This window comes from Panthera onca, chromosome A2, assembly GCF_046562875.1.
Source record: "Panthera onca isolate mPanOnc1 chromosome A2, mPanOnc1 haplotype 2, whole genome shotgun sequence".
Classification (NCBI taxonomy): Eukaryota; Metazoa; Chordata; class Mammalia; order Carnivora; family Felidae; genus Panthera; species Panthera onca.
Window position 1 is genome coordinate 80,801,141 of NC_138340.1, and position 19,034 is coordinate 80,820,174.

At 37.6% G+C, this 19,034-nt stretch overlaps 1 protein-coding gene across 1 annotated transcript in view; it reads left to right on the forward strand.

Moving 5' to 3' along the window:
* The window catches only part of RELN (reelin), a 524,459-nt gene that overhangs the window by 205,863 nt on the left and 299,562 nt on the right, over positions 1-19,034 (forward strand). Inside the window, exon 4 of the mRNA XM_078442541.1 lies at positions 15,618-15,688. Within this exon, the coding sequence (XP_078298667.1) occupies positions 15,618-15,688 (71 nt within the window). The remainder of the gene's footprint in view (positions 1-15,617; positions 15,689-19,034) is intronic.

Consider the following 19,034-nt stretch of genomic DNA (forward strand, 5'->3'; position numbering starts at 1 on the left):
CTTCTAGGTCCATCCATGCTGTTGCAAATGGCACAGTCTCATTCTTTATGGCTGTGTCATATTCCATTGCATACATACACTACATTTTCCTTATCTATTTGTCTATTGATGGACATTTAGTTGGTTCCATGTAAATAGTGGAATAATGGCCATTGTAACTAATGCTGCCATAAACATAAGGGTGCATGTATCCTTTTGAGTTAGTGTTTTCATTTTCCCTGGGCAAATACCAATAGTGGAATTATTGGATTGCATGGTATTTCTGTTTTTAATTTTTTGAGGAACCTCCAAACTGTTTTCCACAGTGGCTGTACCAATTTGCATTCCCACCAATAGTGCACACGGGTTCCTTTTTCTCCACATTGTCACCAACACTTGTTTCTTGTCTTCTTGATTTTAGCCATTATAACAAGTATGAGGTGTACTCTCATTGTGGTTCTGATTTGCATTTGCCTTATGATGAATGATGTTGAGCATCTTTTCATGTATCTGTTGGCCATCTGTCTGTCTTTGCAAAAGTATCTATTTGGATCCTCTGCCCATTTTTTTTCAACGTTTATTTATTTTTGAGAGAAAGAGACTGAGTGTTAGTGGGAAAGGGGCAGAGAGAGAGGGAGACACAGAATCTGAAGCAGGCTCCAGGCTCTGAGCTGTCAGCACAGAGCCTGACACGGGGCTCGAACTCACGAGCTGTGAGATCATGACCTGAGCTTAACTGACTGAGCCACCCAGGTTCCCCTCTGCCCATTTTTTAATCAGATTGTTTGTTTGGCATTGTAGCAGTTCTTTATATGTATTTGGATATTAATCCCACATTGGATATATCATTTGCAAATATCTTCTCCCAGGTAGGTTGGGTTTTTGTTTAATTATGGTTTCCATTGCTGTGCTAAAGCTTTTTATTTTGATATGTCCCAATAGTTTATTTTTGCTTTTGTTCCCCTTGCCTTAGGAGATATATCTAGAAAAATATTGCCATGGCTAATGTCTGTGTTCTCTCCTAGGATTTTTATGGTTTCAGGGCTCACATTTAGGTCTTTGATCCATTTTGAGTTTATTTTTGTGTATGGTGTTAGAAAGTAGTTCATATTCATTATTTTGTATGTAGCTGTCCAGTTTTCCCAACACCATTTATTGAAAAGATTGTCTTTTCCCCATTGTGTATTCTTGCCTCCTTTGCCATAAATTAATTGACCATATACATATGGGTTTATTTGCGGGTCCCTATTTTATTCCATTGATCTATGTGTCTATTTTTGTGCTAGTACCAAACTGTTTTGATTGTTACAGCTGATTTTGATTGTTACAGATTTTATTGAAATCTGAGATTGTGATACCTTCAGTTTTGTTTTTCAAGATTGCTTTGGCTGTTTGGGGTCTTTTATGGTTCCATACAAATTTTAGTATAATTTGATCTAGTTTTTTGAAGAATGCTGTTGGTATTTTGATAGAGATTGCATTGAATCTGTAGATTGCTTCGGGTAATATGGACATTTGACAATACTGATTCTTCCAATTAATGAGCGTGGAATATCTTTCCATTATTTGTGTCATCTTCAGTTTCTTTCATCAGTGTTTTATGGTTTTCAAATATAGGTCTTTCACCTCTTTGATTAAGTTTGTTCCTAGGTATTTTATTCCTTTTGGTGCAATTGTAAATAGTGCTTTTAAAAAACTTCTTTCTATGACTTCATTGTTAGTATATAGAAACACTATCAGTTTCTGGGTATTAATTTTGTACCTGGACACTTTACTGAATTTGGTTATTACTTTTAGTAGTTTTTTTATGGTGTCTTTAGAATTTTCTATGGATCGTATAATGTTGTCTGCAAATAGTGATAGTTTAACTTCTTCTTTACCAATATGTATGCCTCTTATTTCATTTTCTTCTCTGATTGTTGTGGCTAGGACTTCAAGTACTGTGTTGAATAAAAGTGGTGAGAGTGAAAGGATTTTTTTTCAATTCCCTTTCAATTTTGTGCCTGTATTTTCTGAAATGACCAGTCAGAACATCATCATTATAATTCTTCCCATTTTCCCCAGTCTTTTTATGGGGATGAACTCTTTTGATTTTCAGAACATCCTTGAAGTAGATATTGAAAATTTTAAAGTCCTCTCTAAAAAATAAATACTCTTCTAAGGTCAGTGTAAACCACTGAGTTGTAGTACAAACCCAAAATGTTCATTCTGATTCCATATTTACTGTTGGAGCCTTAGAAGTTGCCTAATCTGGTCAAGTTATTTTATAGATTAATAAAACGAGACATATGGAAGTTAAGTGATATGGCCTAAGTCATGGAGAGAATGAGTGCCAGAAGTAGAGTGTAACCCCCATTCTTTTGTATCTGAAACTGTACTCTCTCTATTGGTCTATTCAGAAATGACACCTAAATACTTTGCATTAGTGTTTTCACAAATATGCAGGCACATTAATTCACTATCCAGTGGAAAAATAATTTTTACTGAGGTCTTCTTTGGAATTGATAAACTATTTCACCAGTTTTGTCCTTGTCTTGCCTAAGGATGCCTCTGAGGCAAACTAACACAAAGCTTACTTAGTTAAAAAGTGTTTAAAACAGGAGAGCTGCTCAAATACATTTCTTTGATGAACTTTAGTGATTTAAAAAAGTAGTATGAGCGGGTGCCTGGGTGGCTCAGTCAGTTAAATGCCTGACTCTTAATATCGGCTCAGGTCATGATCTCGTTGTTCGTGAATTTGAGCTCCATGTCAGGCTCTGCACTGATGGTGTGGAGCCTGCTTGTAATTCTCCCTCTCCCTCTCTCTTTGCCCCTCCCCTGCTTGCTCTCTAAATAAATAAATAAATAAATAAATAAATAAACATTAAAAAAATATTTTAAAAATAAATAAGAAGGTAGTATGAAAACTATTTTCATCTTGAGGTTTTGGAAGGCATTTCTGGGATACAAGTGGTTTAAGAATACTCTGGAAAATGTTAAATAGTGAAAACATGTTGCAGTAGTGAAGCAAATGCTTTAGCTTATTTACTTTTATTGTTCTTGCTGTTAACTGATTTGATTTCTGAGATAAATCTTTCCTATGCTAATGTTTATCTTGACCATTTATTATTATCACCTCATCATCTTTTTCGAAGTGTTTCTTATGCAATAATTTACCAGTTAGTTATAAATTCACTTAACTTTATATAGTAAGCATAACACAGATCATTCATGTATTCCACATTTACTGTAAGGTCATGTATGTCAAGTACTAAGTACCAATATATAAAAAGAGATAGATAAAAATCCCTATGTCTGGGGTACATATAGCCTAGTATAGAAGACACAGTTCAAGTTAACTTAAAAAAAAATTTGCTGAGCACCTATCCTGTGTCAACAGGGCCAGACTAAGAAATGTGAGCACCTAAAGCAGGCTAATAGCTCAGCATTTCATCAGATTCACAATCCTTAAGGGCTCATTGAAGTATCTACTGGAGGCAGAGAGAACATGATCTTTTTAATAACAAAAATTGTACATGTTTTTTGTTGTTTATAATCAAGGATCTATTACTTGTGGTTTTCTGAACCAGGAAAATTGCTGATAAAGCTCACTTGAAGCCATTTAGAAGTTAGACAGTAAAAAGCCCTTTATCTTGATACACAACACTCCTCCGTTCAGTTTTAGAAGTGTAGCATGTGAGTTGGGAGCTTTTGACAGATGTTTGACACCTGGGTATAATCCTTCTTGATACATGAATCAGTCCACTCAGCCTTCCATTACTCTAATATTCTGTGATCACTCTTGAGAACTTTGGCATTTCTGCTGCTTTTAATAGCTAATAAGAGCAATCCTTTTGCATGCTGACAAAACAGAGCATGGTTTTATCTGCTTGGAGGTGGCTTCTCTCTCTAGACCCACTTTGTTGTTGATTTACAAAACAAAGAAAGATAAAACTCTGCCAGGGATAAATGTTTGCCTCTCTTTAGTGTTATATATCCTGTAACTATCAGTGCTTTTTCACTAAAATGATTATTCATTATTGGAACGCGGTATCACATAGCAATTATTGAAAACACTGTGAGCATCAGAGTTCCCGCTACATTTGGTGGAATTGGGTGGAGTGCACAGGACGTCTCCAGTGATCCTTGGTGCCCTCAGCCACCGCACACTCTGCTCGCAAGTGATGCCATACATCCTCAACGTGCAGCTCTGTGGCCCCCAGGTCTAGACCCCCTCAGGCCTTGTCTGTGGCTGCCTGGCTTTCTAGCGCACCCGTCTACGGTGGCTGGTGGAGCTGCATGTGGATGATGTTGATCTTGGTCTCACTGTCCTGCAGCATGTGCCAGACCTTCAGCAGCAGCCTCTAGTCCTTGGTGCCACCATTGCTGTGTGTCTGGATCATGTTTTCTAGCCCCTGGCTTCATCTTCAGCTGTATGGCCAGATGAATGTAGACCATCTATGCATTGCCAAATTTCCACATATGCAGGCAATAGTGATCACACATCATAACCCACATCTCTTCTGGGAAGCTGGTGAATTTCTTTTGATGTGTATAGTAAGACACTCCCAGAGATCACAAACAAAATTGTTGTGAAAAAATTATCTAGTTCAGAAAAGAGGACTAAGTGGAGTTATGGTTTTAGGCCTTGTCTCAAGTCAAACTACTTCAAGTCAAATTCATAAGTTATTTGCTGGGTTTCCATTCCTGAAATCTCTTTCACACACTAAAAATATAAAAACTGATTATAAAAATAGAACACAAATGCATACCTTTATTTATTTATTAATGATTATTTATTTATTTTGAAAAAGAGCGAAAATGGACACTACTAGGAAAGGGGCAGAGCGAGAGGGACAGAGAGAATCCCAAGCAGACTCCTTACTGTCAGCACAGAGCCCAACATGGGGCTCTAACTTTAAGAACCGTGAGGTAGTGACCTGATCTGAAATCAAGAGTCAGGTGCTTGGGGCGCCTGAGTGGCTCAGTCGGTTAAGTATTCAACTTTGGCTCAGGTCATGATCTCACAGTTGGTGGGTTCAAGCCTCATGTTGGACTCTGTGCTGACAGCTCAGAGCCTGGAACCTGCTAAGGATTCTGTGTCTCCCTCTCTCTCTGCCTCTCACCCACTCATGCTTTCTCTCTGTCTCAAAAATAAATAAACATTAAAAAAGTCAGACACTTAACTGATGGAGCCACCCAGGCACCCCTCAAATGTATACCTTTAAAACTACTATGTGTAAACACAAAGAGTGTAAAATCTATATTATAAATACCATTTTGGGGGGCACCTGGGTGGCTCAGTCAGTTAAGCCTCTGACTTCGGCTCAGGTCATGGTCTCACTGTTTGTGGGTTCAATCGCTGCATCCGGCTCTGTGCTGACAGCTCAGAGCCTGTAGCCTGCTTCAGATTCTGTGCCTCCCTCTCTCTCTGCCCCTTCCCTGCTCTCCCTGTCTCTCTCAAAATAAATAAACATTAAAAAAATACCCTTTTGGGAGAAATTTTTCTGCATAGGCTGAATCTAATGATAATTGTATAGAAAATGGCTTTTTTCTTATTGTAAGCTCCAACTTTTTTTCATTTTTCTTTTTGTTTTTTATTTTCACTTGCTTTCCTTTCCTTTTTTCTTTTTTTCCCAGGGACTTTCAAATCACATTCAAAGTTGGAATTATCTTTTGGAAAATTCCTATTGCTGATTTAATATGCCAAATGCTTCCAAAAGTCTTTGAATTGAATAAGAAAGATCGTTCATGGCATCTTTTTCAGTGATGCCTTGCTTGTTTTTTAATGGAGATTAACCTCCTGTTATAAACAATAAACTTTCCTTTCAATGATTTCTACTAGATTATCTGGAAAAATATTTCATGCTTCTATATCAGTGCTTGTAATTTCATCCCAGAGATCTAATTATAGGCTAACTACTTCTCTCCTTAAAGAGATAAAAAACATCATTTGTTTGCACTAAAAGGTCCTTATTTAATGTCTCTACTGAGCTTGTTGTTAAAATTCCAAAGACAGACAATGCCTTTGACAAAATTCTTGCCAGGTTCGGAGATATATGGATTCGCAGCATCTTATCATACACTCAGGCAATCAATTCTTCTTTAACCTAATTAACTGCCCAGTGTGTTAATCTTTTCACTACAGATTGCAGGGGTTTAGTCTTGGTGAATTTGGAAGGCATCAACCATGGTTTTGGGTTGGTTAAGGTTATTAGGCAGTCATGAATATGAGTTTGTTACTTATCATGTTATTTGAATTTATAGTAGGAATGTCTGCCCGAAGAGAGGCCTGGGCTGCCAAATGAGTCATCATATGTTAGGAAGTTCCTAGGTGAGAGGTATGGAAATAAGCTGTGCTTTTCTTGGAGAAGGTGTCTAACACTATCTGGGATCTCCAAGGAGCCTTTATAAGGGCAAGAGATTCTTGAATACATTTAGAGGATGAATAAGAGTTTTGGCAAGAGACTTCCATGCACAGGGGATAGAATAGGAAAATTCCTGGCCCGTGAGAGAAGTCATGCCTTCTGGAACTTGTGAAAAGCATTCTATGGCTCAGTTACAGCGTATAGTGGGAGATGAGGCATGGACCATATCCTGAAGAATCTTTTAGACCATTCTAAGGAATTTGACAGAATCCTTTAAGTCATAGAGAGCCACAGAAGGATATCAAACAATTTTAGCAAGAAAATTGGCACAGTGTGAAAGTTGGATTGGCATGGGGGTCAATCTGGAGGGGGTTTCCTATCAAGAGAGGGTTGCAATTTATCAGATGACAAATTATCAAATCCTGAATTAAAATAGTGGCTGTGAAGATGGAGAAGAAGGGTAAATTTGAGAGTTAATAAATAAAATTGACAAAATTTGCCAGTAAAAGAGGAAGTAAATCTAGGATTCATTTTTTTTGACTTAAATGATTGGGATAAAGTTTGTATTTTACATGCATTAGGGAATATAGCTGTCCTAGAGTTGTGTATTGCCTACATGCAGAATCCATTTATATATACACACATGTATTAAATTATAAAATAAAATGAAACAAAAATGTAACTATTTAGAAAAGAAGTTCTTGTGAGCTGGCGCAAGCCTGCTGTAGTGCACCTCTGCTACTATGCACTGCACTGCTCTGGGAAGCACTCCTGTCGGTGCAGACTGCATCCACCATGTCTTTCTCCGTGTGTGTACATGCTCATGTGTGCTCACTTAACTCGGAATCATGGGGTCATAGGGCTGTAGAGCTTCAAGGAGCTTTTTTTTTTTTTTTTAAGCAAATCAGGAAATTAACCTGACAGGTTAAGTTACCTCCCAAAGTCACAGACTTAGTTTTGTTTTGATTAAAACTCTATATGTTGGGGCACCTGGGTGGCTCAGTCGGTTAAGTGTCCGACTTAGGCTCAGGTCATGATCTCACAGTTTGTGAGTTCGAGCCCCGCGTCTGGCTCTGTGCTGACAGCTCGGAGCCTGGAGCCTGCTTCGGATTCTGTGTCTCCCTCTCTTGCTGCCCCTCCCCCCCCCCCCCTCTCTCTCTCTCAAAAATAAATACTCAAAAAAATTAAACCCCACAAAACTCTATATGTCAATTTTAGTAGTTAGCTTTGCTGAGTTACTATTAACCGATGATTTATTGGCCCTATTTGAATGATATTATTTATATATGTTCTTTGTCTTACTAATGAAAATTCTACCTTGTTCAGAAAATAGGATTCAGCCGTGTATTTGGTGGTCTTTAAGAACACATAGACTTTGTGATTGCTGGGTAGTGAACATTAATGCCGAAATGTGTTTGAGGAAATATTTATACATTTGACAGAGGGAAGAATGGTATGGTTTAGGAATAAAAGATATAATTATAAAATGAGAACAGTAAAACTTTGAAAAGCAAAAGCATTGTTAAAATGTACACAAACTTTTACCATTTTGCAATGGTCTTGGCACAGCTTGAGAGTTGAATATAAAAAAATTTCTCCCTGAAATTATTCATTACTCCTTTTATCTGTTTTAAAGAATTTGGTTGTTCTTTGTTTGTTTGTTTCAATAAGGGTCAAGCTGTGTCCACAACCTAATTAGCAGTAATTGGCTGATGAAAAGGGGACAAGAATCTTTGCAAGTGAACTGATTCCTTTGAATATCAAATTTACCAAATTCAGACCACCTCTCTCCTTTCCCATGTCCCACATATTTAGTAACATTTCCTGGTGGGCGGTTAATGTCAGATCACTGATGAATGAATGACCTTCCAACTGTGAATGGATAGGACACAGTAACATACCAGACCTCAGTAAAGCAGGAGAGAATTGTGGGAAAAGTAACCTGCTACTGGAAGTCAAGCACATTGCCCTACCTTTAAAAATGATTCTTTAAGTAATTTGTAAGCAAAATGATTCATGAAATAAAGAAACAATATGCCTGGGTAGGCATTGTAACAACTATATTAAAACCCCATTCTGTTCCTTTTTTGGAAACTGGATCGCAATGTTGCACATTGGAAGTGAATTGTGAACTGAAAAGTATAATTTTGATTTCCTCAAATGTTGAAGTCATTTTGACCTGTACCTGATGGGACATAATTTCCTTTTAATTAACTATTCCTACTATTCCAGAAGCTTGAAATTTATTTAGGTAGAGAGACTATATCTGAAGAGTGAATATTATTAAGATCTTCAACTAATAATTGTTGTTATTAACCCTGTCTTCATGTTGGAAATCTGAAGCCTAGAGTGATCAAAGAAATTGTACAAATTCAGATAGCTCATAAGTAGCAGCTCACTACTTTCTTTTTTAACGTTTATTTATTTTTGAGACAGAGAGCATGAACAGGGGAGGGGCAGAGAGAGAGGGAGACACAGAATCTGAAACAGGCTCCAGGCTCTGAGCTGTCAGCACAGAGCCCGACACGGGGCTCGAACCCATGAACTGTGAGATCATGACCTGAGCTGAAGTTGGACGCTTAACCGACTGAGCCACCCAGGCGCCCCACAGCTCACTACTTTTTAAATGATGGTCTTCTTGGGGCGCCTTCTTGGGGCTCAGTCAGTTGAGCGTCCAACTCTTGATTTTGGCTCCAGTTGTGGGCCCAAGGTCATGGGATCAAGCCCTGTGTCTGGCTCCGCAGTGAGCATGGAACCTGCTTGGGATGCTCTCTCTCTTCCTCCACCCCTCTCCCCACACACGTCTCCTCTCTTTTTAAAATAAAATACAAAAATAATTCAGGTCTTTCCGATTCCAGACACTGAGCTTCAACATTGTGCCTCAGCTGGATATACACTAATTCTTAAATGCTGGGGCAGGCAGCTGCTCTAGGAGTTCAGTTAAAATCAGATTCTGGAATGTTTTTTTAAATTCATAACAATGGCTATTTCAGGCTCTGAATATGGTGATCATAATGAACTTTCTTCATTTGGTAGAATCTATAGAGCTTTCAAATTATAGACTATAACAGCCCAAAGGAATTTTAAAATTACTTACTTAATAGGGATTCTTGTTGGCAAACTTGCTCTAGAAATATCTGCATCTCCTAAGAAGATGATAAGTACTTACTAGAAACTTATTTAATAAATTTGGTCTGCTCCTCAGAACATGAACAATGAGGATTTTTTGACCTCTTCTGAAAAATTACTGCTACTTAGGGAGAATTAAGTGGAAGTAGTGCCAACATAGTTATTAGCACCACAAATTTGATAGATGTGCCCCTAAAAGAACACTATGAATTATGCTAAAATAATTCTGAGAATAAGGCCTGTCACCATCTATCATAGCTGTTTATTTTTATAAGAAAAATATAATGTGGATTAAAAATTGGAGGGCAATTTTTGAGTCTTCCAACTCTGCTTTTAGCAATTTTTGAATATATGTAATATATGTAAATATATTTTTATTTTTAAATGTATAAGTTTATGTTTATATATTATATTTAGATGTGTTTTATACTTATGTCTATTTATCTTTATGTGTATATATATATATATATATATATATATCCATAGATTTGAAATAAGTGCTACAATTCTATAGGTAAACCACCATAAATTATTTCATACTTCTAAATATATTCAAAATGAGCTTGCCATTATTGACTTTGGCCACATCCTGGGAGTGTAGAGCAAACATCTCATGGTATAAAGCAATGGAACTGTTTTCTTGCTGGTCACCTGGGTTCTGGTCTTTCTTCTCCCCAAGATACAATGTGAATATGTAGGCTCTTACAGTGATTAACCATATACCTACCATAGGGTTGGGCACCTTTATATTAAAATGTTATCTAAGGGGTTTAAGAGCTTTAATATAGATATATATATATTATTTATATATATATTTATATACATATATTTATTTATATATACATATATATTTACATACATATATTTATTTATATATACATATATTTATATATATATATATATATATATATATATATATATATATATGACACACATGATAATTACCTTCACCATGTGTTTGTGTCCTGTGTATCCCTCCAGGGTTTGGGCAGTGGCATAGATGAGGTTGGCATCCTGTGCCCTTGTCTTTGGTAGAGATCAAGACAGACATGAGGGGTCGTGGGGGCTGTTGGAGGAAATACGACTCAGAGTTGAAAGGGGACTGTGGTGATGGTGAGCTGATTAGAAGCCAAGGGACTCACAAAGTACTGTAGGAGAGGTGATCAAGAGAAATGCTATTTTTTACACCTGAAACCAGTATAACACTGTATGTTAACTATACTGGGATTAAAATAAGAGAGAGAGAAATGGTATTTAAATGTTTTTAAAATGTATATTTATTTATTTTGAGAGAGAGAGAGAGAGAGAGAGAGAGCAGTGCATGCACAAGCAGGAGAAGGGCAGAGAGAGTGGGAGAGAGAGAATTGCAAGTAGGCTTTGCACTGTCAGCACAGAACCCAACATAGGGTTTGAACTCACGAACCATGAGATCATGACCTGAGCCAAAATTAAAAGTTGGACACTCAACTGACTAAGCCACCTAGGCTCCCTGAGATTTCTTTCTTTCTTTCTTTCTTTTTCTTTCTTTCTTTCTTTCTTTCTTTCTTTCTTTCTTTCTTTCCTTTCTCTTTCTTTCTTTCTTTCTTTCTTTCTTTCTTTCTTTCTTCTCTTCTTTCTTTCTTTCTTTCTTTCTTTCTTTCTTTCTTTCTTTCTTTCTTTCTCAAGTTAGTTAACATACAGTGTAGTCTTGGCTTCAGGAGTGATTCATCACTTATGTACAACACCCAGTGCTCATCCCAAGTGCCCTCCTTAATGCCCATCACCCATTTTCCCCATCCCTATTAACCCTCAGTTTGTTCTCTGTATTTGAGAGTCTTTTATGGTCTGCCTCCCTCTCTGTGTTTTTATCTTGTTTTTCCTTCCCTTTCCCTATGATCATCTGTCAAGTTTCTCAAATTCCACATATGAGTGAAATCATGTGATATCTGTCTCTGACTTACTTTGCTTGGCATAATACCCTCCAGTTCCATCCACGTTTTTGCAAATGGCAGGATTTGCTGTTTTTAAAGACAACCCCCATGGAGTTGCTGGCCAAGTGGCTAAGTTTCCAACTAGAAACAGAAAAGAAGTTTGTCCAAAAGGAGGTTAAATAAAAGGGTTTAGCTATGGACTGAAGGGTTAGAAGAGACACAAGCCATAGGGCACATGAATTTAAAGATCAGGCCCAGAAAGTAGGCTTTCCCTCTGAAAAAAGAGTGAAAACTACCTTCAGATCTTTGAACCAGATCAATGACAATGTAATGTAATGGTTAAAAGCAAGGACTCTAGGGCACCTAGGTGGCTCATTTGGTTGAGCGTGAGACTTTGGCTCAGGTCATGATCTCACGGTTTGTGAGTTCAAGCTCCACATCAGGTTTGCTGCTGTCAGTGCAGAGCCTGCTTCAGATCCTGTGTCCTCCTCTCTCTCTGCCCCTCCCCTGCTCACTCTCTCATTTTCTCTCTCAAAATAAACAAAAAAAAAAAAAAGAAAGAAAAAAAAAAAGCAAGGCCCCTACACTTAGACTGGTTGAATTTAAATCCTGGCTTTGCCACTAGTTGTGTGACATTCGGCAAATCACACAATAATTCTGTGTCCCAGGAAAATGGGAATAATCATATCTACCTTATAGAGTTGTGGTCAGGATTAATGGAGTTAATTTATTGGAGCCTATATATACATATATATATATATATATATATATATATATATATATATATATACACACACACACACACACTTAGCAGTCACGTTATTATTACTAGTTCGACTTTTCACAAGCAGAGAATTTCAGATAATGACATTGGGCACGTGGGGTGCTTCTCAAGCCAATTTCTAATTGCTGAGCCCTTCCTTCAAACAACATTAAATTATTAGAACTTATAAAGCTCAGATGCTCTGGTTGAAGTGGTGGTGCCTGGAGCGCCCCCTGCTGCCTCTCCCTCAGACTCGCGCGGAGACCCCTAGGCACTACTCTGGAGCACATTTTGAAGACTTGGAAAGAATGGAACCTTGGATCAGGTCCTATCTGCCATTAATAGGCTGTGTGACCCTCAACATGTTCTTACTGGGCCTTAGTGCCCTGACCCATGCACCGTAAGGAGCTAGATTAGTTCAGTGGTTTTCAAATTCTGCCACTGTAAAACCCTAAGAGTTCCTGAGAAGTGTACCAGGAGGTTTTGGGGAATGGGTGACGAGGATCATGCTGGATGAGGCGAGGGAACCCAGTGACTTCAAAAGCTAGGAATATAGGAACATGTTGAGATTTCATATATTTGTTTAAAGAGTAAGTACCACTGCTAAAGAAATTTTGACCAAATGATAAAAGTGCCTTCAGTTTCAATTATTCCCTAGTCCCTCAGAAATGTACTCATCAGACTAAAGTAGCAGAAGTAAAAGCATGCATGAAAACAACAAATACTAAATCTGAGGAAACTGAGTATTGGGAATGTGGTATGGACTATTCATAAGGTGCTGTGCAGTGACCAGGGTATTTCAGTATCTCTGATATCTAGGGAGAAGGCAAAACCTCTGTGACCTGATTTTTTTCTGGGTACTTTGGCCTCATTGTGTTTATGGGAACATAGACTGGCACAATGGTAACTAAGTTCGTGGATCAATGAGAAATACTACAATAGGGATATTGTATACTCACGATCAGAAGACAACTGAAGTGAACACTTGAACACTGTATATTGTAAGACTTATCTTAGTGGTTAATGATGTCAGAAAATATGTTCCTTCCAAAGCAAATTTCAATTAAAGTTTTCCATTTGTGATTGCTGTGTTGCTATTAGAAGTGAGTGTGAACTCAGAAGCTCTTGACTTGATTGAGATTTGACAATGAAATGTATTTAGATAAATCAAGTTTCCATGTCCCCTCTGGGCATAAAACCTGCAATTGACTATTGAGTCCATAGGCCATGTTTGTGGCTTGGATTAGCACTATATTTAGTCCTCTTCATTTTCAGTTTGCTAATGGCAAAGGAAAACCTATAAACACATGTGAATATATAGTGTGGTAACCTCTGTTTATTAGTAATTTTGATAATGATTAATTTTTTTAATGTTTATTTTTGAGAGAGAGACCGGGGTGGGGGGGGCGTTGAGGTGGGAAGGGAAGGGTGGAGAGAGAGGGAGACATAGAATCCGAAGTAGTGCCCAGGCTCTGAGCTGTCAGCACAGAGCCGGACGCGGGGCTCAAACTCACAAACTGTGAGATCGTGACCTGAGCCAAAGTCGACGCTTAACCGACTGAGCCACCCAGACGCCCCAATTTTGATAATGGTTAATATGTGACAACAAGGGCTGATTACGTTATAAACGTCACATACAGTGTGACATGAAGGCAGCCCAGTAATTTTTCTTTCCAATTTTGTCTCCTTCCCACCATTCAAAGCTCTCACTATTATGCCATTGTGTATGTGTAGTATTTTTCTGTTTCACTGCTGAAATATGTTAGCTTGGAGCAGCATCACCCATTAACACTTCAGCGTGGCTTGGTCTGTCAGATTGCTTATGGAGAGTTGGGTCCTGGGAGCTGACACTAGGGGATAGTAACAGTTCAACAGGGAATCAAAATCAGAAAGGTCTGCAGCATGGAGAAGGAAGGTACATCCACGTAGAGACCAGAGTGGGGAATGTTGGGAGCCATGAGGTCCCGTGGGCCCCACAAAGGACAAGATGTTGACTGAGAGGTACACAAATGGAGGGGAAATACAGAGGCCAAACTTTGCCCTCTGCAGACTTTGCAGTGCCTTGTACATAATCCATCTTCAGTAAATGATGGCTGAATCAAATTATTTTTTGTCCTAAGGTGGTTTTGGTAGAATGAAAGTTGAGATTTAATGTTAATATTTTTTCAGTTACAAAAAAGATTTTTGTATGGCTTATTTTCTAAAATCAATTTCCTTGAAGAGACATGATTTTCTGTTTTAAGTTTGTTCAAACAATACATTTTGTGCCAGAGAAGTACTTTTTAAGGAAAAATACTTCAAATATAAAGCATAAATAATTCTTCCTTTAATAAGACAGTTCCTATTATAGCCACTGAATAACACATCTGCTACAGGGATGTTTTTTTTTCACCAATATATGTGCACGGCTCTGATTAGAGGCGGGAAAAGATGCACATCTACTTCAAATGATGAATTAGACCCAGTAGGGAGAAAAGATGTATTTTATTATGATGTATCTTATTATTATAAGATGTATTTTATTACAGAACCTCTGAATAGCCCTTTAAAAAATACTTCTAAAAAATGTAAAATCTTGGGGCGCCTGGGTGGCTCAGTCAGTTGAGCAACCGACTTTGGCTCAGGTTATGATCTCACTGCTTGTGAGTTCGAGACCCATGTCAGGCTCTGTGCTGACAGCTCAGAGCCTGGAGCCTGCTGTGGATTGTGTCTATCTCTCTCTCTGCCCCTCCACTGCTCATGCTCTGTCTCTCTCTCTTTCTCAAAAGTAAATAAACATTAAAAAATAATAAAATTAAAAATAAAAAATATAATTCTCTGTCTAAACTCTCTATGTGTTATGGTGACTGTTGATTTCAGAAAAGAAAGTACATTAGGAGCATCTTTCTCCCGTGTTAATATCCTTATTGCTTCACAAAACATTTTATACTAGTCTCCTGAGGAAGAAATTTTAATCAGCATCCTTTCCATACCTTTTCTTCTATCCAGGATTTGCTCATATCTGCAGTTTTCAGAATAAGCACATGAATGTTACAATATCTTTACAAAGTAAAACCAGAAGATAATTCTTTTTTTTTAATTTTTAAAAATTTTTTGAGAGACAGAGCATGAAGGGGGAGGGGGGTGGGGCAGAGAGAGAGAGGGAGACACAGAATCCGAAGCAGACTCCAGGCTCTGAGCTGTCAGCACAGAGCCTGACTTAGGGCTCGAACTCACAAACCATGAGATCATGACCTGAGCATAAATTGGAAGCTTTACTGACTGAGCCTCCCAGGTGCCCCTAAACTGGAAGATAATTCTCAACCCAGGTGCCTTGGGTTAAGCCTTGACTTTTGTTCATTTGTATCACTGTTCAAATGCACTCAGTTTTAAAAAGATTGCATCTATACAGTAACATTTAAAAATGAGGTTTTTTGAAAAATTTTAAAAGTACATTAAATTATCACCAAATTTACAAGATTTAGATTAACCTTTCCTATTCATTTTCAGGGCTACAGCAACGCACAGGGGCCAGATTATTTTCAAAGATGCTTTAGCCCAGCAGTTGTGTGAACAAGGAGGTAAGAATCATCTCGGACTCCTCTATGTTAGTTTTGTCAAAATTACTCATGGTAGGCCCTGTGTCCTATGTACTAAGTATTTCATCACTATTACTTGATCATCATGCTTTAAAAATGGAATTATTGATCCCTTCGTATTCCTAAGGGGGATTTATGGATTTGTATTTAGTAATTATCAACAAAGATCTATAGACTTCTGGAAATACTAAACATGAGCAAGAGAAACTAAGAGAAAATTTATCTTCTTTTCCTATTTTTTTTCTAACTAATTACATTTAGTTGTTCTGGAAATATAAATCTTAGTAATTTTAGAATTTTACAAAAAAAACCCTATCTGTTTAATTTACCACTTAAATTTCTTGTCAACTTTGTTGAAAATGTTTCTACTTAATTGCTTTTAAACATGATCTGTGTGCCATGTCTATATTCTTGTTTCCACTGTGTGCACCATTAATTTCAGACTTGTGGATAGATGCCGTATCGTTTTAGATACGTGACATTAAATAGTCACATTAAATGGCTTGTACTTTTTGAGTGTCTCATACACATCCTGAGTCTCACCCATACTAGACTCACAGATGCACATATGCACATGTACCCACACACATGCGCGCGCGCACACACACACACACACACACACACACACAATGAAAAGGTGAAGACAGGATCTGTGCCGCCACACAGCGTTTGTTCACTCTACTTCTTGAACTCCCACCTGACTTCATTTGTGTCCTCACTGTAGCATTTACCACTTCACATAGAATTTTCCTCAGCAAAGAAATAGATATACCCTTTGAGAGAAGGCTTCTCAAACATAGGAACTATGCCTTTAGAGCTCTTTAGTTCCCCGGAACCTGGCATATGACAGCCATTCAAAAAATGTTGATAGATTAAATGCAAGTTTTTCTCAGCGATACATATATTTCTTGATTTAAGCATTTGATAATGAATATATTTGAAGCCAGTCTTTGTAAATGTCATGCCATTTTCACCATCATTATAGGCATAATATCAATTTTTTTATGCAGTCGTATTTTTGGGAAATTTGTCACATTAAGAATTACATTTTTGAATTTAAAGAAATTTCTACAAATTATCTCTGCTAAAGAGAATCTAATGGGCTCAGGAAAGAAATGGGAAAAATTATATTGGTTTCTGAAAGGCCTAACACGATTTATTAGTTGTAATACTATATACATCATCAATATGGCTTTATCTAAATAATATGACACCTGATGATTATTACTGGCAAATTTCTGATTGTGTACGTATGTAACTCTTGAATCAGAAAACCCCATTCTAGTTATAGTTTCAAAAATATTATCAGTGTTCTTAGTTTGAACTGATTTTTATTGTGACTTTTGTGAATGCAAAAATGTGATAGCCTTTGTAATAGGCTCAAGAACTCTGTTACAATGTAAATCTTTTTTCAGACTGAAAATGTTCACAATACTGAAAATATAGAACACCATATAACAGTGAACATTAATGTTCTGAAAAATGCATAGTGTCAGAAAAAGATGTCTAATTTTATTAACATCTACCATTGTCTAAAAGTTGATCTCTTTTAAGCATTGGATTTTTTTAGTCTTTTCTATTGTAAATGAATTGCTGGAATTGGGTTCATTTAAAATGAAAAGAAAAATCCGAGAAAATCCAGTGGGAAAAATTCTCAACCAGTGGGTTAAAAAAAAAAGCCTTATTCAGTCAGATTGTACACGAATATGGTTTACACAACGGTAGATGTGGATGTTATTAAAAATGCTATTCAGCCCAGGACCAAAGGAAAACATTAAGCTTTTCAACAACACCTAATCAATTGAAATCATATCAATCCATCCAAGATAGGGTGGAAAGAATACTAACAAGAGTGATGGCTTCCTGCTGTCAGGAATAATAAGGAAAATAATTGGTGCTGTAAACCCTATATCTATTTTGGACCTACTTTTAATTAAAACATTAATTGTCTCCTTAAATAAAAGACATAAATTTAACAGGTTATAATTTCCTATACATTGGAAGAAGAATATTTAATGTGCTTATAAAAGAGAAATAAATGACAATCATCATCACCAAAGCATAATACTTTTCAATTACAACATACTTAGTAGGTTTGTTGGTTTTAATTAAATTAAACAATTTAAACAAAACAAATATTGCTTTGTGGAGCTTCAGGACAGCTATTATTATAAGACTTATATTGGCGGCTAAGCATGTTGAAAAAGTAAAAGGATCAGAAAACATGCTAGTGATGCCTTTGGTAGTCTATCATCTCGATCCTTTTCCTTAAAAGACATTCGTTGAAGGATTTTATTCTGCAAACTTGTATCTAACACCTAAAAAGACCTTGTCTTAACTCACAGTGCTAAATATGGCTATAAAAGTGAAGAAAGACCCATTTCCTGTTCTCCAGGGCTGGGCTATAAATGGCAGATCAGCTAAGTTTGCCTGGGGACCTTAGGAAAGGCTCCTCAGGGAGCAAGTTCTGAAGGGTCAACAGCAGTTTAAATAAAAAGGGGGGGAATTCCATCTATCTTCTTCTCATTCCCCTCCCCCCTCCCCCCCCCCAAACCTTGGATCAGGCCCCATCATCTCCTTTGGGATTTGCTTAATAGCCTCCTCTTGGGATTCCCTGCTCCCACTTGCCCAGCACCCTAAGAAGGGCTGCTATAATGAGCTTTCTGAAATGGAAACATGATTGTGTCATGTCCCTGCTTAAAACCCTTCAATATCTCCATTGGAGGCAATAGTTTATCCTCAAGGTAAAAATCTCTACTGCTTATCACAGCATACAAGGAAAATCCCACACAATGTGGCTTCAGTTTGCCTCCCCCACCTCATTTCTTGTCATCCTGTCATTTCTACCTTAAAATTCCAGAATATACCTCACTCCATCACCCTTGTATTATTTACATTCTATGCCTGCCCCCCCACCCCATTTTATTGGGGCTGGACTACCCATTTGTGTCTTGTCTGGCTAACTCAGGCTGTCAGACCCTGCTTAGGTATTGCCTCCTGCTGAAAAAACATCTCTGATCTCCTTCAAGCTCCTCCTCAAGCTGGTCTTGGTGACTCTAGTACATGGTGACATAATCCCTGGACATACTTCTCAAGGCACATTAATAATACAAATGGAGGCACTGTCGGCACTGTTATGTGCCAGACTCCACTCTACCCATTCTACAACCAGGGCTTCATTTAATCCTTACAGCAACTGTCTGAAGAAGGAACTATTATTACCTCCACTTTACGGATGTTAGAACAAAGACACAGTGAGAACAACTTGTTTAAGGTCACAGAGCTAGGAATTGGCTGAGCTGGGACTGGAACTCAGGCAGTTTGGCCA